A 20,786-nucleotide genomic window follows, 5' to 3' on the forward strand; every position below is an offset into this window, starting at 1 on the left:
GAATGGGGAGAAAATATATGAGACTAATTGGGTTACCTGAATGCCATAATCTCCCATCTGCAAAGGATCCTAGATACTGTATTTTAAGAAATCTTAAAAGAAAATTGTCTAAACCCCTTATATTCTAAGAATAAAATAAAAGTAGAAATAATCTGCTGGTCAGCTCCTGAAAGAAACAAAAAAATGAAAACTCCCAGGAATATCATAGCCCAAAGCCAGAGTTTCCAGGTGGTAGAAAAAATACTACAAGCAGTTAAAAAGAAAGAATTCAAGTACCAAGCTGAAGTCAGGATCATACATGATTAGCAGATACCACTATAAAGAAGCCAAGAGCTTGGAATGCAATATTCCAGAGGTAGAGCCAAGATGGCTACAAGTAGAAGCAACATTCCAACTGAACTCTCCTAACATTCACCTCCAAAAATCTTTAAAATAATGCATCAAATTCTGGATCAACATAGCCAATAAAAGACATTTTTCAAACCTCAAACAATGTAGGAGGCCAGAAACAAGTCTGTGATACTGTGGGTGAGGGCTAATGTGTAGTACAACCTGTTGCCAACCTAAGTTATAGACCTTGGAGTTTATGGTTGCAAGAACTACAGCAACACAACAGTTTGGGGTGCTCTCACCATGAATCAATACTAAGAGGATTGAACACAAGTCAGAAAGAGATTAAAAGACTTCCAGGAGCCAAGATGGTAGATTAACAGTAAATTGCTGTAACTCTCCCACATTCGCCTTCAAAAAACCATAATATAGTGACCCAAAACAAATTGTGGAGCAGTAGAACCAGCAAAAAATGGGGTGAAGCAATCTTTTAACTGAAGAAATTTGAAAGATCAGTAAAAAAGGTCTGTTTCACTTGGGTAAAAGTAGAGTGTATTCCAGGACAGCAAGAATTCCCAGCAAACCACGAGTAAGTCCCACCTGAGTAAACCAGTGGAAGATCCTGAGCCCAAGTATAGTGGGGCAGGAAAACACCAACATCAGGACCCTCGGGTGCTTTATCATAGCCAGCAGAACCAGGAGACTCCAGCTCCAAGAACTACTACATGCTTCAGTGTATCCCCAAACAAATAGACATCTTCCAGAGGCCAGACCTCCATGTGCTTCGTAGCCCTAGGGAAATGCAGAAACACCCCATCAGGCCTCAGCATACACCAAACACCACCAGTAGGTCCCCAGCTCAGCACCAGGTAAACTGCCATATCCCTATGACCTCAACAGCACCAGCCACCCCCCACCCCACCCCTTCAGCACAAGATTAGACACAAGGATCTCCAAGGGCCTCATCAGTGCAGCACCAGATAAACAGCCAGGACCTGCACCCATTGGCATAAGAAGCCAGACACAGTGGCCTTTGTACCAGGGTGCAGGGCTCAAATTTAAAAGAAATGAAAAAGCCTCCCCCCCCCCCAGAAAAGATGAGTAAAATACAGAAACAACAACAACAGAGCATCTGAGCAGAGGAACTTATTATGGTGACAGGGGAGACTAAGAAACAAACTCAGAAGAGGACAATAATGTCAAAACACTTTGGGCAAAACTCGAAAGAAAAATGGGAAGCAGTTGCCAGCCCAGAAAGAACTCATAGAAGAGTTCAAAAAGGAACTTAAAAATCATATAAGAGAGGTGAAAGAAAAATGGGGGAAAGAAATGAGAGTGATGCAATAAAATTATGAAAAAAAAAAGAGGCAACAGCTTTAAAAACTGTTTAAAAAGTAGAATTGGCCAAATAAAAAAGGAGATTCAAAAATGCTCTAAAGAAAACAATTTCTTAAAGAATACAACTGGTCAAATGGAAAAGAAAATACAATAAGTAATTAAGGAAAACAACACCTTATAAGTTAGAATTGAGCAAAATGTAAGGTAATGACTCTATGAGACACCAAGAATCAATCAAATTGAAAAGAATGAACAAATGGAAGGAAATGTAAAATACCTTATGGGAAAAACAACTGATCTGGAAAATAGATCCAGGAAATATGTCAGAATCATTGGACTACATTAAAGCCATAATAAAATAAAAAAGGACCTGGACAGTATCTTTCAAGAAATTATATTTATTATTATTATTATTATTATTTATTTTTAACACAGTTTATAACAGATAAAGCAATTCCAACTTTTGGTCAGGTGATACTTCTTTTTAAAGCATTTACAATATGGACTGCAAAAGAAATTTTTTTGTTAAACATTAACCAACTATAATACTCATGTTGCTAACTTCACAAGCTCTTGACCTAATTGTCTCCACATTATTACTAAGACTTAAAGGACCCTTGTTGTTGGTCTAAAGTCCTATGCCTAATAGCTTTATTTTAGACAACCTCTGATGTTCCCCTACTCATAATCTATAATTGAATAGATCTGGTATTAAACTTACAAACCTTTTGACTATAGGAAATTGCCACCAATAGTAAGGACATTGCAGGGATACAACATCTCCCCAACTTCATGTCAGTTCCAGGCAGGATTAGAATATCCACTTGCATTCAGTCAGGCTTAAAGTCTGCCAGGTGTCAGTGGGGAAATTGAGTCAGGAGAATCCTACCTCAGCCCAGGTTGAACAGCCGCTCTCCCACCCTTCCCTTGAGATCACCTTATGCAGTTCATACCAGCATCTAATCAGCTTATTGGCATCATGTATTGGAGGCTCAGAAGGAAAGGAAGGAAACTACATCTTGTTAAAAGGTACCTTAGACAATGAAGCAACATGCACCAATATGCAATAACACCCAAATTCCTAAAGGAGAAGTTAAATGAATTATAGGAAGAAATAGACAGCAAGACTATTCTAGTGAGGGACCTCAACTCCCTCCTCTCAGGACTCAATAAATCCAACCAAAAAGTAAGATAAACCAAGAAAGGAGGTAAATGAAATATTAGAAAATTTTAGACATAAAGGGAGACACCATAAGCAAATCAGAAGAACAAAGAATAATCTACCTGTCAGATGTATGGAAAGGGGAAGAATTCATGACCAAAGAAGAGATAGAGAGCATTACAAAATGTAAAATAGATAATTTTGATTAAATTAAACTAAAAAACCTTTGTATAAACAAAACCAATGTACCAAGTTTAGAAGCAAAACGGAAAGCTGGGAAACAATTTTTATGCCAAGTATCTCTGATAAAGGCCTCATTTCTCAAATATATAGAGAACTGAATAAAATTTACAAAAATACAAACCATTCCCCAATTGATAAATGAATAAACAATTTTCAGATGGCATATGAAGAAGTGCTCTAAATCACTTTTGAATACAGAATTGCAAATTAAAACAACTCTAAGATACCACCTTACATCTATCAGGTTGGCTAACATGACAAAACAGGAAAATGATAAATGCTGGAAAAGATGTGGGAAAATTGTGGTATTAATGCACTGCTGGTGGAGTTGTGAACTGATCCAACCATTCTAGAGAAAAATCTGGAACTATTCTCAAAGGGCAAACAAATTGTCCATACCCTTTGATCCAGCAATAATACGTAGTGATCTAACATACAGACTTATGGGTTTCAAGCTAAAGAATTGACATGTATATGTTAATCTCTATTCCACAGCTGCCCAACCCTTAAAGGGACAGAATAAAGGGATATATGCCTAACCTTCCTGAAAGGCGCCATACATCTTTTTGCCCTCTTGGCCTCTAAGTTTTTCCAGACTCAACCTCTTCAGCTCTGCTATATCTGCCTCCACCACTTCTCCTATAGCTTTTGTCACCCCTAGTCTAGGCCCTGGATCTGGTCCTGTCTCTGAGCCTGCCACCATCTTCATCAAACACTGCCACTCATCTTTCCCAGTCTTTTGCTCATTCCCTGACACCTACTACTTCTCAACCCTTGGAAAGATGTGGAAGGGGAAAGAGGAGCTGGCTGACCACACACCTCACTAGAAACTGGCTATTCTGTGTTCAGGAAGGCCACCAACCTATTTTCTTACTCTCCCCCCTCCACCACCTTATGTTTTACAGACACTGGAGTGCATAGCCTTTACTTTGAGGACCATTGATCCAAATTATGCCCTACCCTCTAATTAATGCTATACTCAAACCATTAAAGAAAATTTCCATTATTTTTAAAACAGAGAAAAAGAGTCTATAACTACCTTTGATTCTTATGTCATAGGATCATAGATTTAGAGCTGGCAGGGATGTTAGAGGTCATCAAGTTCAACACCCTCATGTAACTGATGAGGAAACCAAGACCCAGAGAGGTTAAGCAACTTGTCTGCAGTCACACAGTAAGTGACGGAGGAGGGGGGGGTCTTATCTCTCAAATCCTATTTCCTAGAAAAGTGGTCTTTCTAATGATCTTTCCTATTACAATTTAATGATTTTTTTCCCTTTTTTCTCTCAGTGGGACTAATAGCAATAGCAGGTTATATTATTATAGGCCTTTTAGATTTCATAGTACTTTATATCCATTGTGTTATCTTATATTCAATACAAATCTCTGGGAAGGAGAGAGAATGAAATGCGGGGGGAGGGGAGACTTGTTTATTTTTTCCAAAAATGAAGTTAATTTGAACCATATTTATAGAATTTCTCAGTGGTAAGAGATAGGACTAAAACCAGACCCTCCAGCTCCTAATCTTATTCTATTTTCACTATGAGTGATCATAATGAACAGCAGTAGCACTGACATAGTGTTTTGTACTATATAATATTTGCAAAGCACTTTAAAAATATGATCTCATTTTATCCTTACAAAAACCCTGGAAAGTAGATGCTACTATTATTCTCATTATGTATTTGAAAAACTGGTGGCTAAGAGGTTAGTTGACTTGCCCAGGGTCTTAAAGCTAGTAACTCTCTAAGACTATATTTGATATTAGACCTCTCTTCCTTACAACAGACTAAACTTAGAAACAGTTGCTCACTGGCATGCATAAAAAATGTCTTGATATATGTTTAGCATCTTAAATATGTTTTAATTCATGAGTTTTAAATTTTATGCTTAAATAAAGTTAATCACGTATCTCCTATGGGACAGATTTATGAGTATTTTCTGTATGAAAATACTGTGGGTTTGGGATTTCCACTGCATATTGCAGGGGAGAGAGCCACAGTACAGAAGAAAAAGAAGTTACAGAATTAAGGACTAAATGGGATTATTGACCAGATGGATACTGTAAAATAGTTGCTGGTGTTTACTTTTGGAGGTGGGAGTAAAACAGGGATAAAATACAAGTGATTAGTGGAGGAAAATAGTTGGATCAATTCAATTCAATGCAGACTTAGAAAGGGAAGGTAAATGTGAGAAAGAAACATAATCTATTATGGGGTTTGGAGAGGATATGTCTATGAAATTTAATATTATGTCTAAGGAGTCCTATTGAAATGTCATTACTAAGGCAAACTAAGACAGCTCTGAGGGACTTCCTCACACCTATCAGATTGCCTAACACGACAGAAAAAGAAAACCACAAATGCTGAAGGGGATATGGAAAAACAGGTAAATTAATGCAGTGCTGGTGGAGTTGTGAACTGGTCCAATCATTCTAGAGAACAATTTGGAGCCTTGCCTATAGGGCTATAAAACTGAATACCTTTTGCCATAATAATATCCTAAAGGTATGTATCAAAGAGAAAAAAAGGAAAAGGATATGAATATATACAAAAATATTTATAGCAACTCTTTTTATGTTGCCAAAGAATTGGAAATTGAGGGGATGCTCATCAACTGGGGAATGGTTAAACAAGTTGTGGTATATAATTGTGATGGAATATTATTGTTCTATAAGAAATGATGGAGGAATGGCTTCAGGAAAATCTGGGAAGACATATGAACTGATGCAATGTAAAGTGAGTGAAACCAGTAGAACACTGTATGTAGCAGTAGCAATATTGTAACAAGATCATTTGGGAAAGACTTAGCTACTCTGATCAATCCAATAATCCAAGTGAGAGAACTGAAGAACTCAGTGCAGTTTGAAGGATCTTTTATTCACTTTATTTTTCTGGCCTTTTTTTGGCAACCTGGCTAATATAGAAATATTTTTACACAGACTTCACATGAATAATGGATATCATATTGCTAACCTTCTCAACAGGTGTAGGATAGGCTGGCTGAAGGGGGGAAAGAATTTAGAACTCAGAATTAAAGTAATACATCTTAAATTTTTAAAAAAGTTAAAAAAAAATGTTTACCAAAAAATAAATTCCATCATGTACTCAGACATAGTTTGGTGCCAGGACTATTGCATTAGCTAGAATATCTGAACAATTTTAAAATTTCATTTCGTGGTAGCTTTCCATAATAAATAGGGCTAAATATTTTCCCCTAAAATTAAAGTGTTTCCTAGACTCCATGTTCCCTGACTTAATAAAATAAGTAATCCAAAAACTCCAAAGATTTACCATTCTAACTAAGATTTTGTGATTTTACATATCAGGACTGGTAGGATTTCCTCTGAAATGTGAATAGTAATATCCCCAAATTATTGACATTACTTATTTAAATCAGAATCTAACATGAGACTCAACCACAAAATATACATTTTGTATAATTTACAATGATAAATTAATATAAATACAAATTAAAATTTGTATAATTTACAGTTGAATGTTTTATGGTTGGAGATTTCTTATATTGGTTGTAGCACATATTAAAAGTATCTTCTTTTCTTCCCCCTCATCCATAGATATTGATGAATGTGGTACTGGACGACACAGCTGTGCCAATGACACTATTTGCTTTAATCTGGATGGTGGTTATGATTGCCGGTGTCCTCATGGAAAAAACTGCACAGGGGATTGTATTCACAATGAAAAAGTTAAACACAATGGACAGATTTGGGTGCTAGATAATGACCGATGTTCTGTGTGCTCATGTCAGGTTGGTATCAATAAAATTATTGATCACTCTTATGTCTCCTCAGGATCATGATTATTTATGAATAATTATATAGAAATGAAGCCAGTGCTCTATTAGTGAAAAAGAAATTATCTACAATTTAAAAATATTTTATTTGTGTATTTTACATCATGGGGGGGGGGACTCCTTAGCAGCTTCCCAGAGTCTCATGAGGCGAAACAAACACTTCCCGTGAGTAAGCCCCAAAACAAAACCTCACCTCAGAGTATATGTACACTTTGCAGAGCCAGGGAGCATCACAACCCTTGAGAACTAATGCCTCATTAGAAATTAACAAAAGGTAAGCTTTCCTTAATGAGTGTGGAAGATCTTTAACTCTCATTAGCATTATAGGTCCTTTTAATATCTATTCCTTGCTTTATACTTATAAATTACTGTCAGGAATAAGTAAGTCAATTCATATTTCTGGACATTGTGCATTAATGTACCTCTCTTTGTAAAGCACCTCCAACAACAGTGGATTAGTGATCTTTTCTTTCCAGAGTCTTCCAGCATTAAATATTCCCCTCTTTGTCAATTAATTGGAGAGGAAATGAAACCTCAGAGCTGTTTCGATTTGCATTTCTATTATCATTAGTGATCTGGAGCCACTTTTCATATGACTATTAATTTTTTTTTAAACAATTGGTCACATCCTTTTATCACCTGTCTAGTGGAAAATGACTTATTCTTATATAACTGTGTTAATTCCCTTATATTTGGTTAAGCACTTTTTAAATTTCTAAAGACGTATATTGCAATATCTGTTTCTGAGCAGGTCCCTTATATGTATATATATATATGCGTGTGTGTGTCATTGGTATGAAGAGTACTTAATATTATCTACTAATGATAGAAATTTGCATCTATTTACAGAAAAATAGGGCAGCTGTATGGTACAGTGGATAGGGTTCTGGGCCTGGAGTCACAAAGACTCATATTACTGAGTTAAAATTTTGCCTCAGACACTTCCTAGCTATGTGACCCTGCACAAATCACTTAACCCTGTTTACCTCAGTTTCTTCATCTGTAAAATGAACATCTGCAAGAAGTGGCAAACTACTTCAGTATCCTTGCCAACAAAACCCCAAATGGAATTACAAAGAGTCAGACACAGTTAAAACAATTAAGCAGCAACAGAAAAACAGGCTTAAATATTTCAGAAGCCTTCCAGCAAAATGAAATACAGATTAGTTACCAAAAATTGAAACTTTAGTATTGAGATAGAAATCACTGGCTTTCTAGGGAAATATTTCAGACAATTGAACACGGAGAATAGTTCATAACTGCAGAAGAAGTTTCTCTACTTTTGGTCATTTTTATGCAAGCTACATAAATGGAACTGACAATATTATTATAACAATAAACACTTACGTAAAATCAGGGAAATTCAATTTGTCATAAACCTTGTAATTGCAGAACACTTTAACTGACAAATTAACCCTCAAGTGGCCTTCTTTGCAGCATTTTTCGTAATGAGAAATATAAAGGTTTCTACTAACACTGCGTTTCTCTTAATATGACAGAATGGATTTGTCCTGTGTCGCCGGATGGTCTGTGACTGTGAGAATCCCACTGTTGATCTCTTTTGCTGCCCAGAATGTGACCTGAGGGTTACCAGTCAATGTCTCCATCAGAATGGGGAAATTTTATACAATAGCGGAGATACCTGGGTGCAGAATTGCCAACAATGCCGATGTTTGGTAAGTTTGGCTGAGTGAGATGGACTATCACATATCCTTGACATTTGATTTTTTTTTCAGTCTGAGAACTCTTTCATTGCAAATTATCTATAACTTTTAGTCCTAGAGTTTCCTGAGACTCAGAACTAGTAAATGTCAGTGGAAGGATTTGAACCCAGTCTTGTGTGTGTGTGTGTGTGTCTGTGTGTGTAAATATGAGCATATGTATCTCCCTTGCTTCCAGAGTCTCACAACTTCTAAAAGAGACACATTTTAGAGAAAACATTTGTGATGTTGTGAATAATGTTTAATAAAAGGAAAAATCAAGGGAATTTTCCAAGCATAATATCATTTATTAACAGCAACATGCTAGCTGAAGGATAGGTGTCTTGATAGAGACTCAGAGAAAAAATTTTGAGCATGATCAATCAATTTATTAGGTTAACAGGAACGAATAAATTGGGTCATTGGCCTCTTGGTGACCAAAGACCGACAGTGAGGGCCAACAGGTCCTTTTAAATATAGGTGTGAATTCCTTCTGATTGGTCTCACAGTCCATCATTTGGACCTGTTCTAGCAAAAGCAAGGCAATCCAAATTGGTAGACATTTTAATGAGGAGATGGGTTAAGAGTTCTCAACTCCTCTTTATTACTTCATCATTGGGGAAGTAGGATGCCCTTCTCTGACACTTGAGGAATGCTAGTTACTTTATGAGACCCAGCTACTTCTAGCAGTCTTGGTTATACAAACAAAAGTCATCTCAATCAGGTTCCCCCTCATTTGGTCTCTCCCCTGACCACCAAGTTACCCCTAACTTTGGTTAGGAAGACAGGACAGGACACTTGTTCTTTGGGAAAGGCTTAATTCAAGTGGGTTCTCTAACAGCAAACAGAAATGAGGGTCTCACTTGAGAAGTGAACCAGCCCAAGCTGGTTGAGACCTTGGGTCCTGGAGTGATCACATTACTTCATCTTGTCCTTTAAAAACTATCTTCACTTTAGAAGTGGAGTATGACAACATGAGGAAAAGGATGAATCACAAGGTAATACTAATTATTAAATATCATAGCATAATATTAAGTTTCCCCACAGCCTAGAAAATAATCAAAGATATAGCTGTCACTGGCATTGTGAAACAAGTCAATGACTTCTAAAAGTTTAAATGTTCTCCACATCTAAGACCTTGGGAATGATCAGACCCATGATAGCATGATCCCAACCCACAAAGTTCCCTAAGGAAACTCATTACAAGTGTAGCCAAAGTAATACAGGAAAAGGTATAGAGATAATAAGACCCAGTGGTAGACTAGGAAGGTCCCATAGAGTTCATCTAGTCCAATGCTCTCTTTGTAGATGAGGAAACTGAAGCCCACGGTGGTTAAGGGACTTGCAAGGTCAAAGAAAGAGTAAATTCAATAACTAGAATTCTACTTCAAGTCCCATAACTCTAAGTTCAGCACCCAAACCTAATAGCCACATTGCTCTACTATGCTAAGGCCCTACCAGGTCTGCTTTTCCTCTTTTACCATCAAGAAATTCAAGACCAACAGGCAAAGAACTAATACCAGTAGTAAAAGCCTTATTTTTCTCTTTTATGTGCTAGATGCAAGCAGCCCCTTCCAGAGGAAGCCAGTACAACCTCTGAAAAACTCTGTTTCCTTGGATAATTTACTATACAGAATCCCAGACATTGTAATGCAGTTTCAAGCTATTAAAGCTTTGTTGTTGTTGTTGTCATCATTGTTGTTTGTTGTTCAGTCATTTCTGACTCTTCATGACCCCGTGGACTACAGAACACCAGGCCTTTCTATCTTCCACTGTCTCTCAAAGTCTGTCCAAGTTCACTATTTCTATGTCACTCTCTGTCCATCTCATCCTTTGCCATCCTCTTTTCCTTTTGACTTCAATCTTTCTCAACATCATGATCTTTTCCAAAGAGTTCCAACTTTTCATTATGTGTCCAAAGTATTTAAGCTTTGGCTTCAGGATCTGACCTTCCAGTGAATAGCCTGAATTAATTTCTTTGAGTATTAACTGATTTAACCTCCATGCTCTCCAAGGCACCCTCAAAAGCCTTCACCTGTACTACACTTAGGAAGTGTCAATTTTGCAACTTTCCTTAAAGTCCAGCTCTCACAGCCATGCATCACTACTGGAAAAAAAAACATAATTTCAATTATACAGAACTTTGTCAGCAAGGTGATGTCTCTGCTTTTTAGTATGCTGTCCAGATTTGCCATAGCTTTCCTAATTTTCCTTATTAAGCCTATTAAAGGTTAAAATTACACTGTCTTTTTGACAGCATGTACTAACACAAAGGACATGTAAGTGGATATATTTTCAATTTCTGATTCTAAAGGAGAAGGTAATTAACCACTGTATGGCTAAAATCTCCCAAAATTTCTCCATATACCTATGATTGCAACTTGGTTTCATAAACAAAATTGCATGTTTTCCTAAATAATATGCTTCTGAACCATTTCTGTCAATCATGCTTAAATTTTCTTCAATGTTTGGTTCCTCACTTTTTTGGAGTTAATCCACATCATTCTATATATACCCATAAAATTACCAGTAGAATGGAAGAAAGGACTCAGGGATCTGTCTTATTTTATCAATTTAAATGTCCTGTGCCTCTTGACAATATTGTAGATTACAAAGAAAATTGTGGTTTACAGCAGATTTTGTTTCATTCAAGATGTTGCTTTGAAAGTTATAACTGGCATTCTTTCTACTATCATATAGTTGTTTTAGGCAAATCTTTTTATTCATTTGCTTTTAATCCAAAAATCAATTGAAGGAGCAAGACTGATTTCTATACTTGAAGACTACTTCAACACCAGAGGAAACTCAGAAATGTGTAGTAAATACTTCTAAATAATATTTAAAACAGCTCCATTTAAAAATTGATCTAATTTATACATGTTTATAGGGAATAATAAAGATTGAATTAAATTTGGGAGTGGGGTAAGAATGAGGGATTTTTTTCAATATTTCCATTCTTGTAAATTCAGAAGTAGACAAAATATAAATTTATATATGCTTATGTAAAACAGATTGATTTTTTTGTAAATAACAAAACTTTCCATGCAGAAGGAAATAATTTTTAAAAGTCAAGAAAAGGCACTTCACATAAAAGAAAGTCACAAATCTCTACCTTTCAAAGATATTTCTTCCATCATAGAAAAGCAACATGAAAATTTTATTTTTTCCAATGTTTTGAATGTTTTTCAAATGTTTTGAAATTACTGAAGACAATTTTTAAAATATACCTGCAATCACATATGTTTAAAGAACTTTTATATAAACCCTGAATGATTTATACCTTTGACAGCTAGAATTGGTTTTAAAAGCTAAATTCATATATTGAACATTCAGCACTCTGTTTTCTTTCTCCTCCTCTCATTCCCTTTCTCTGAGACCATGTCTATGTTTTCTTAATAGCAAGGGGAAGTTGATTGCTGGCCTGTGCCTTGCCCAGATTTAGAATGCGAATTCAGCATGCTCCCAGAGAATGAGTGCTGTCCACTCTGTGTCACTGACCCTTGCCAGGCTGACATCATACACAATAACATTATGAAGACTTGTCTGGATGAAATGCATGTGGTTCGTTTCACTGGATCTTCTTGGATTAAACATGGTACTGAATGCACCCTCTGTCAATGCAAGGTAAGAAACATAAAATTTAAACTATGAATCTGTTTTCTTGGAACTTATAAATATAAATATTATAAATCTGGACAGTGGAAAGTCAATTTGTCCACTTGGTATTCCAAGCATAGGTAACTCATTTTTATTAGTATCAGTCTTTCCTATCAGAAATGAAAGATTTTAACAAAAGAATTTATATCAACACAATAGAAACCACCTAACAAAATCGTATGCTATTTCTTTAAAAAGGTTGCACAAAAATCCTGTATTTTTTCATGGCAAAAGACAGCTTTATTGGTCATTTGGCTATTCACCAATTTACAAATTTCTAAATTTGTTTAATTTGTTTGTTTAATTCCTTCATGTGATCTGAAGAGTATAGTAGCTGCACAAAATGTATTGTGCAAAGTTAAAATGAATACTGCAAGAATGAACTTCTTGGGAGTTTATATAAAGTTTGCAAAGCACTTTTTGATTATTACTTCTTGGGAAGTAATAATCAAAAAGTGCTTTGCAAACTTTATATAATTGTTATCAATATTATAAACAACATTAAAAATGAAGAAATTATTTTATCTATAATTAGAAAATTTTGTAAGTTTTCTTTGCTCTTGAAAGATAATATAGAAGTATATAATTTTATTTAGAGTTGATATATGAATATTTGTTGACATCAAATACAAAGTTAGAGCATTTAGATAGTGAGAGATGAATATACTCTACTAAACCAGTAACTTCTATTGTGAAAATAAATTATAGTAGATTCTTTCCTTTAACATGTAACTATAGAATCTGTCTCCTATCTAAATAGCAATACTTTAGAAAATTATCTTTTTCTTTAATTTAATATTATCCCCAAATTATGTCTAAATACAATTTTTGCTATCCATTTTTTAGTCTTTGAGTTTCAGATTTTCCTTCTCTCTCCCCTGTCCCATTGAGAAGGCAAGAAATTTTATATAGGTTATACATGTGCAGTCATGCAAAACATATTTCTATGTTAGTCACGTGAGAAAAAACACCCCCGCCCCCCAAAGTAACAATAAAAATAAAGAAAAAGCATGCTCTAGTCTTCATTCAGACTCTATCAGTTCTTTCTTTGAAGATAGACAGCATTCTTCATCATACTCCTCTTGAGAACTGTTTTGTATCATTGTAGTGCTGAGAATAGCTGAGTCATTCGCAGTTGATCATCATACAATATTGCTGTTACTGGCTCTGCTCATTTCACTTTGCATCCATTCATGTAAGTCTTAGAAGACTTCCTCAGTATGTGTGTGTGTGTGTGTGTGTGTGTGTGTGTGTGTGATTTATCCTCATCCCCAAGTTTTTTGTTCCACTTCAATTCATTATCTCAACAAGTTGTGAATGAGAAATGTGGTTCAAGATAAAGTAGCTATGAATTTCTTCATCTGATCTTAAATTTATCACCTTTCTTCATCTATATAATAACATCTGTCTCTCAGCCAAGAACTTTTGTTTCATTTTTTTGTTACTTGTATTGCTTTATCCATCCCCAAAATTTGTTGCATTATACATTGCTAATAAGGTGGATTTGATCAAAACCTTTTTCTGCTATGGCAGAACACAATTTTCAAAAAAAAACATAAACCCATTTGACATGGTACCTAGCTGAACTAACATTCTTGACTATACTAGTTTGATTAGTGACTCTTTCCTGTTTCCATTTACCCATTGGCAGATGGTTTCAAAATTTTTATAATTGTCATTTGGAATTGAAATTGTATGTACATTTCTGGGGCTTGTGCCATAATAATAATAATAATAATGCTTCTCATTAATTTGTGATTGAAATATGCTATGTACCCTACTTGGTTTATGTTTAAATTCTATTTTATAAGTGGGAATCAGTGATCAGTGTGAGGTATGCTTAGAACAATTTCACAGCAATCCTTTTGTTTCTGAGTGCCCTCTAATCACAAGAAGAACAGAGAACTGTTTGTTGTCCCTAACCAAACATGGTTAATTAGATTTGCTACTTATATTCACTTAAATATCTACTCTTACAAAAGTACAATCTTGAAAATACAACAATGCAGAAAGATGTCATTTTATTTTTTTTCACAAAAGCCCTATATAGGTAGCTTGATTTTCTAAAAGGTTTCTTTTTTCCTATCCTTATCACTTTGTTTTATAGACATCAAAATTTGTTAGTATCATATGAGTAAGCATTGTCTTAAAATTGAAAGAATTAAATCCAAGGATATGCTCAATGGTGACAGAAGAAATGAACAAAGAGTCAGCAAATGAGATTTGGTCACTATGATAGAAATTTGACTGTAGATTAAAACAGCTGTAGAAATGTCATGCATTTGAAATAAATAATTTGCTTATGATTTTTAAAAATTAACATAATTTCTCCCCCCCTTCTACCAGAATGGTCATGTCTGTTGTACAGTGGATCTACAGTGCCTTCAAGAACTATGAAGTTAACATCTATCTCTGACAAGAGGTTTCTAGTTAAAGACTTCTGCTTTACTTTAAAAAAAAAAAGTCCCAAAACTCATAGGCAAAACCAAAATTGAACCAGTTGCATGTGGTTGACATGCAGATCTATTTTGAGCTTTTAATTATAGATTTGCTGGAACTTGGGGAAACCTCAGAAGGAAAAATTAATGGCTATTTTGTTTCTGACCTGACTGTATGGGAATGAGTATGGAATATATAGTGATGTCAAAACCACTGGAAGCAGACACTGATCCTGTTTGATATTTGAAGGCAACTCTCTTCATTTGGTGCAGAAAATTATATTGCTTGGGGTCCTCACTATAACTTTTTTAGTCAGTGAATGGAGAACATTTTTTACAAGCTAGATAAAGAACCTATGATGTTATATGTATAATATATACTCAGAAAAAAACACCTGAAATAAGTTAAAGGCAAATAGATAGGCATGGATGCTCAATGTTTTCTGATGGGAAAGTCATCTCTATTTACTTAGTGTGTGAGTGTGTATGTGTGTATGTGTGTGTGTGTGTGCATTTAATAGTATTTGATTAAATTATTGTGCAAAATTTAGCTATCTCTTACATTATATTTGTGACTTTTTAAGTATCCCTCCCCTTTTAAAAGTGATTAAATCCTCTAATTCTTCTAATTTCATCTATACTTTTCTAACAAATGCATTTATCTTCATTTGTGTTTTCCCATCAGGCTCCTTAAAGTGTTTTGTTCCTTGAAATGAGATTATGTAACAAATGGTGGGAGAGTAAGGAACAGGAGTTTTATTATGTCTTGTATCAGTTAATATACCTAGAGAACATGTCCTCAGGACTTGTCTCTTCCAGCTTTACAATTATATGATCCCATTTATCTAAGGTAATAAGAGAAAACCCTAATTTGTTACAAGGAACATAAGCCTTGATGGGATAACACAACTTCTGATGGCTCCCCTTGTAACTTCTGAGGAACCTCCCCCTCAAAGTGAAAGTCTTTCAAACTTTCTCCTTTGGACTTGTCTCCTGTTAGATAGACTATCTCATCCTTGGCTGTCCAGAAATTTAGGAAGGAGGGAATTTCTCTACGCTCCTCCCAACAGCACTAATAGCTTACAACAAAATTACTTGGAAGCATGAATTGGACCTTGAGCCTCAGGATGACTATTTTTGCCTTTCCCTGAATATAGTTTAGCAACTAGAAATGGACCTTTCTAGCACTGGTGATTAGTTACCTCATGGAGCAAGAGGTAAAGAACCTTAAGACTTAAGTATTCTAATTTAAGTTTTTGCAACAAAATGCTTCTCAAGTAGCAAAATAATCACTGGTAGGATAAGCCTGTATCTGTGAAGGGCTAAAGGCAGCCATACCTATCTTGTCCAGGAAAGATGTACTTATCAGTTAACCAGATGGTACAGGGTGAAAGTGAATGCAAAATATCAATCTAGCTGTCCCAGAGATGGTCTTTATTTTGGGGAGAGGAGTCTAATGAGGTCATTTGAGATATATTATAATTCATGTATCTGTTCATACACTAAGTTATTTGTGTTTTATGCATTTTTGTGGTGGAGGAAATAAACCACTAACTTGATAATCATATTGTATATTGAGTATTTTTTCCTATGGAGAGGCCTAATTGCCCACATTTGGGGGAAACCCTAGATGCAAGTCATGCTTAAGCTTTGTGTCAACGGTTTTCTAGAAACTACTCAATAATGACAACAGAGTCAGAGATCAATAATGATTCATTTGGGGGTTCAGGATCCCAGGATATAACCAAGCTCTATGCAGGTCCAGAGTTCTTCCCCCGATTCTTCCATTCCCCCAACCCCATCCCAGAGGCCATGGAGTATACTATTTAAAATGGGCTGCTAATTCATTAAAGCTACTGAAAACCACAGAGACAGAAACCAGATAGAAGTATGACTGGGGTGTAGAAATATAAATATCTTCCAAATTTTTTAGAGTTGTATAGAATATGTTGGAATAAGCAATAAGTCACCATAACTCTCCCATATTCACCTCCAAACAACCATAAAATAGCACCCTGAAACAAATGCTGGAACAGCAGAACCAGAAAAAGTTGAGATGAAATAATCTTTTAGCCCATGAAACTTGGAAATCACTAGGAAAGTTTGGTCTCACTCAGGCAAAAAGGGAACATAATCTAAGACAGGAAATGTGCCAGTAAATCAACAGCAAGCCCTACTTCAGCAAACCAATGGGAGATTCTGAGCCCCAGCGTCATTGTATTGGCAAACACCAACACCAGGACCCCCTCACATGCCTCAGTATACCAGCGGAACAGGCAGACTCCAGCAGCTAGGCCTCCACGTGTTTCAGCATAGCCCCAGGGAAACAAAAAAACACCCCCACTGGCTACAGCATACACCAGACACAAGCACTAGGACTTTGGCTCAGCACCAGGTAAGCTGCCAAACTCCTATAGCCTCCAGCAATTCCAGACACCTCACCCTACCCCACCCCATCAGTGCAGCACCAGACAAATTTATAGGAATATAAGTCATTCCCCAATTGATAAATGATATGAACAGGCAGTTTTGGGATGAGGAAATTGAAGCTATCTATAGTAATATGAAAAAATGTTCCAAATCACTGTTGATTAGAGAAATGCAAATTAAAACTGTGAGAAACCACTTCACATCTATCAGACTGGCTAATATGGTGGAAAAGTAAAATTATAAATACTGGAGGTGATGTGTGGAAAATTTGGAAACTAATTCACTGTTGATGGAGTTGTGAGCAGATCAAACCATTCTGGAGAGCAATTTGGAACTTTGCCCAAAGGACAAACAAACTGTGCATTCCCTTTGATTCAACAATACAAATACCAGGGTGTATGTGATGTGTTTAGGGAAGACTACATGAGATAGTCAACATTCAGAACCTGGAATATGATAACACTCAGTCCTCTGTGCAACATCATCTCTAAGCCCCAGTACAGAGGAGCATTGTTCAGACATTGGTATAAGAGGGAATTTAGTCAGTGGTCATTAGTAACTTTGGTATGAGGGCTGCTGAGCTCCTGTCAGGGATGCTTTCCACATTTTATCCACCTGATTTATCCAACTCTACTGTGGCTCCAAGAAGTTGTAGTATGTACGATGGGTACATCCCAGTAAACTATTTTGGCAGATGGACTAAATCAACTTGAGGGTAACCAAGGCATCTCAAGTCCTTCAGTGAGGGCTTGTCTACCTCAAGCACAAGAAGACTTCCTCTGGTGGAATGACTGAATAAGAACAATTTGTTCCAAAAGTCATGAAGGTGGCTAAAGCAGTCATTATGGAGCATTTAAAGCTTGCTTAGATATTGGAGGTGCCAGGGTCATCCATGAGCCATTGCCATTCATCTTTACTTTGTCTTGCCACTGGACTTGGATGACTCTGGAAAAGAGTGAGGCTCATGACGTCATATAACTTTGACTCACTTAAGTACAATTTATGGGTGAATCAAAAGACATAACCCACAGCAGTTATGGATACTCTGGGAGCTGTAATCACCTTAGGCTGAAGTCAAACTTCTATGCAAACTTCTAACTGAAAAAGTATTGAATGTCATTAGGCTTCTCTCAAAGTACCTGGTGCTGAGTCTATTCCAGCTGAGATTTGCAAGGTTGGGGTTTCACTCCTCACAGAAAAGCTGATTGAAATTTTCCAGGTTATATTGCAAGAGGAGCTTATTCTCCATGAGTTTAAAGATGCTTCCATTTTCCATCTCTAGAAAGGTAAAGTAAATAAACTGCCCTGTGACAATCACATGGATATCTCTTAGTCATTGCTGGCAAGATCCTTGCCAGAGTCCTACTTAATAGGTTTGTCCTTTACATGGAAGGTAGTCATCTACCTGAGACTTGGTATGCCTTTAGAAAGGGCTGATGAAATGCTGAAATGCCATTTGCTGCTGATAACTCTAGGAAAAATTCCATAAGTGAAACACAATGTTCATCAACCTGGCCAACATCTTTGATACTAAAAAAGAGACATCAAAAGTGAAAAAAATAAAAGGTGGTCCAGATCAGTTGACAGTTGAAATCTGCCATTATTTAAAAAACAATAATCTATGCTACACAGATTATTATAAAAACTGAGAAAGAAAACACTATCAGATTCCACTTTTGATAAAACAAATCTTAATTCCAAATCCAAAGAAGAAGAAAACACATAGCACATAATATAATGATATTATCAATGAATTTAGACATAATTTTATGAAAGCTGTCAAATGACACTGACAAATATTTCAAAAAATTTGCTATGATCAATTTGGATTTATCAACATTACAAAAATAATTAGTATAACCATATTAAAAATGAAAACTTCTCCAACTCTTGATTATGCCAACAAATGAAGGAAAAGCTTTTAACACTTTTGAATGTGTTAGTTTCACACTCAAAATGCCAATATCACCTTATAGGATCTTTTAATGTGATTAAAAAATAGATATATAAAGCCAAAAAGTAGGATTATAGGGGTAGAGCCAAGATGGCAGAGTAGAAGGACTGACCTGCTCTATCTCTACCATTGTAACCCATAAAATACCTGTAAAAATGACTCTAAAATTCTAGAGCAGCAGAAGCCACAAAACGACAGAGTGAAAGAGATTTCCAGGTCAAGACAGCCTAGAAGGTCAACAGGAAAGGTCTATCACACCAGGCTGGGAGCAGAGCACAGCCCAGCCTTGGCAGCATGGCACTGAATGATAGGACTGGAGTAGGCTTCAGGGCATAGAATCATGGATAGCAGCTGCGGTTCCCAGACTTCTCACCCCACAAATGCCAAAGACAGCTTCAAAGGTCAGTAAGAAATCTCTTTCACCTGGGTGAAAGGGAAGTGCCTTCTGGCCCCAGCCCCAGGTTGGCAGCTGCCACTGTGGCAACGCCATACACTTTTGGAGCCCTGGCCTAAAGACACTGGGGTAATCAAGTGGCTGATCTGGGTTTCAGTTCTGAGTGTTGGTCCTGGGATGAAGAACAGCACTGGTGTGGTGGTGCTGGTAGAGGCTCTGGAGAGGGAATCCTACTCACAGATCCTGGGCAGAAAGGAGTACTTGTTGTTGCTCATAGACTAGAGCACAGGCCAGGAGAGGAGTAAACTCCTCTCCCTTGATTGTGCCACCTTGGAAGAACTGAGAACTTACAGGTTCGTAGAGCATACCCTCCACTTGACAAAAGACTCAGAAGTCAAGTAATTGACTAGAAAAATGCCCCCAAAAGGGGAAAAAATAACTATAGAAGGCTACTTTCTTGGTGAACAGGTATTTTCTTCCATTCTTTCGGGTGAGGAAGAACAATGTATATCATCAGAAGAAGACATAAAAGTCAATACTTCTACATCCAAAACCTACAAAAAAAAATGCACTGGTGTCAGGCCATGGAAGAGCTTGAAAAGGATTTTGAAAATCAAGTAAAATAGGGGTTGGGGGGGAAATTGAGAAGAGAAATGAGAGTGAAGCAAGAAAATCATGAAAAGCAACTCAACAGCTTGTGGAGACCCCAAAAAATTCTGAAGGAAATAACACCAAATGTAGGATTATATACAATGTGGAAAAACTAGAATCTTCCCCTATCAATAAGAAGTAAAGCAAAGACTATTCTTTTTTATGCTACTATAAGATGAGAAATGAAAGGTGGCAATGTAACAAAAGAGGAGAAAAAATGCAAATTGCTAATGACATAATCTTAGAGCATTAGTCAACAAACTACTTGGAAAAATTATAAAATTCAGCAAATTACCAGGGTACAAAATAAACCCACAAAGTCACCAGAATTTCTATGTAGCAACAACAAAAATAAGCAAGGAATAGTAGAAAGGGAAGTAGTCAAAATATCCACAAAAATAAATCCAAGAGCCAATGTTCCAGAGTACATTTAAGACCCTTAAGTCTACAATTCAAAACAATATTTAGATAAACAAAGGATTGTTTCAATACTTTTAGGAATAATTAATGCTCATGATGGGAAAAATTAATGCAATTTTAAAAGACCGTATTTATTACTTAAATTATCTTAGGAGAGTAAAGGAGCCAATCAAACTGCTAAGTAATCACTTTGTATGCTCTAGAGAAAATTACTTCAGAATGCACTTGTAGAATCTCAAAGAACATAATTTTT

General features: G+C 36.2%; 1 protein-coding gene across 2 annotated transcripts in view; it reads left to right on the forward strand.

The window, feature by feature from the left end:
* NELL2 (neural EGFL like 2) overlaps positions 1 to 16,249 on the forward strand; it is a 139,256-nt gene extending 123,007 nt beyond the window's left edge. Inside the window, exons 17-20 of one of the 2 annotated variants that reach the window (XM_072654267.1) lie at positions 6,651 to 6,844; positions 8,389 to 8,565; positions 11,989 to 12,213; positions 14,593 to 16,249. In XM_072654267.1, coding sequence (XP_072510368.1) covers positions 6,651 to 6,844; positions 8,389 to 8,565; positions 11,989 to 12,213; positions 14,593 to 14,643 — 647 coding nt within the window. In that variant the 3' untranslated portion in view covers positions 14,644 to 16,249. Of the gene's footprint in view, positions 1 to 6,650; positions 6,845 to 8,388; positions 8,566 to 10,147; positions 10,550 to 11,988; positions 12,214 to 14,592 lie in introns of those variants that run through there. The other variant, XM_072654268.1, reaches the window with a different exon arrangement.
* The last annotated feature ends 4,537 nt before the right edge of the window (positions 16,250 to 20,786 follow it).

The sequence above is a fragment of the Notamacropus eugenii genome, chromosome 3 (assembly GCF_028372415.1).
Source record: "Notamacropus eugenii isolate mMacEug1 chromosome 3, mMacEug1.pri_v2, whole genome shotgun sequence".
Classification (NCBI taxonomy): Eukaryota; Metazoa; Chordata; class Mammalia; order Diprotodontia; family Macropodidae; genus Notamacropus; species Notamacropus eugenii.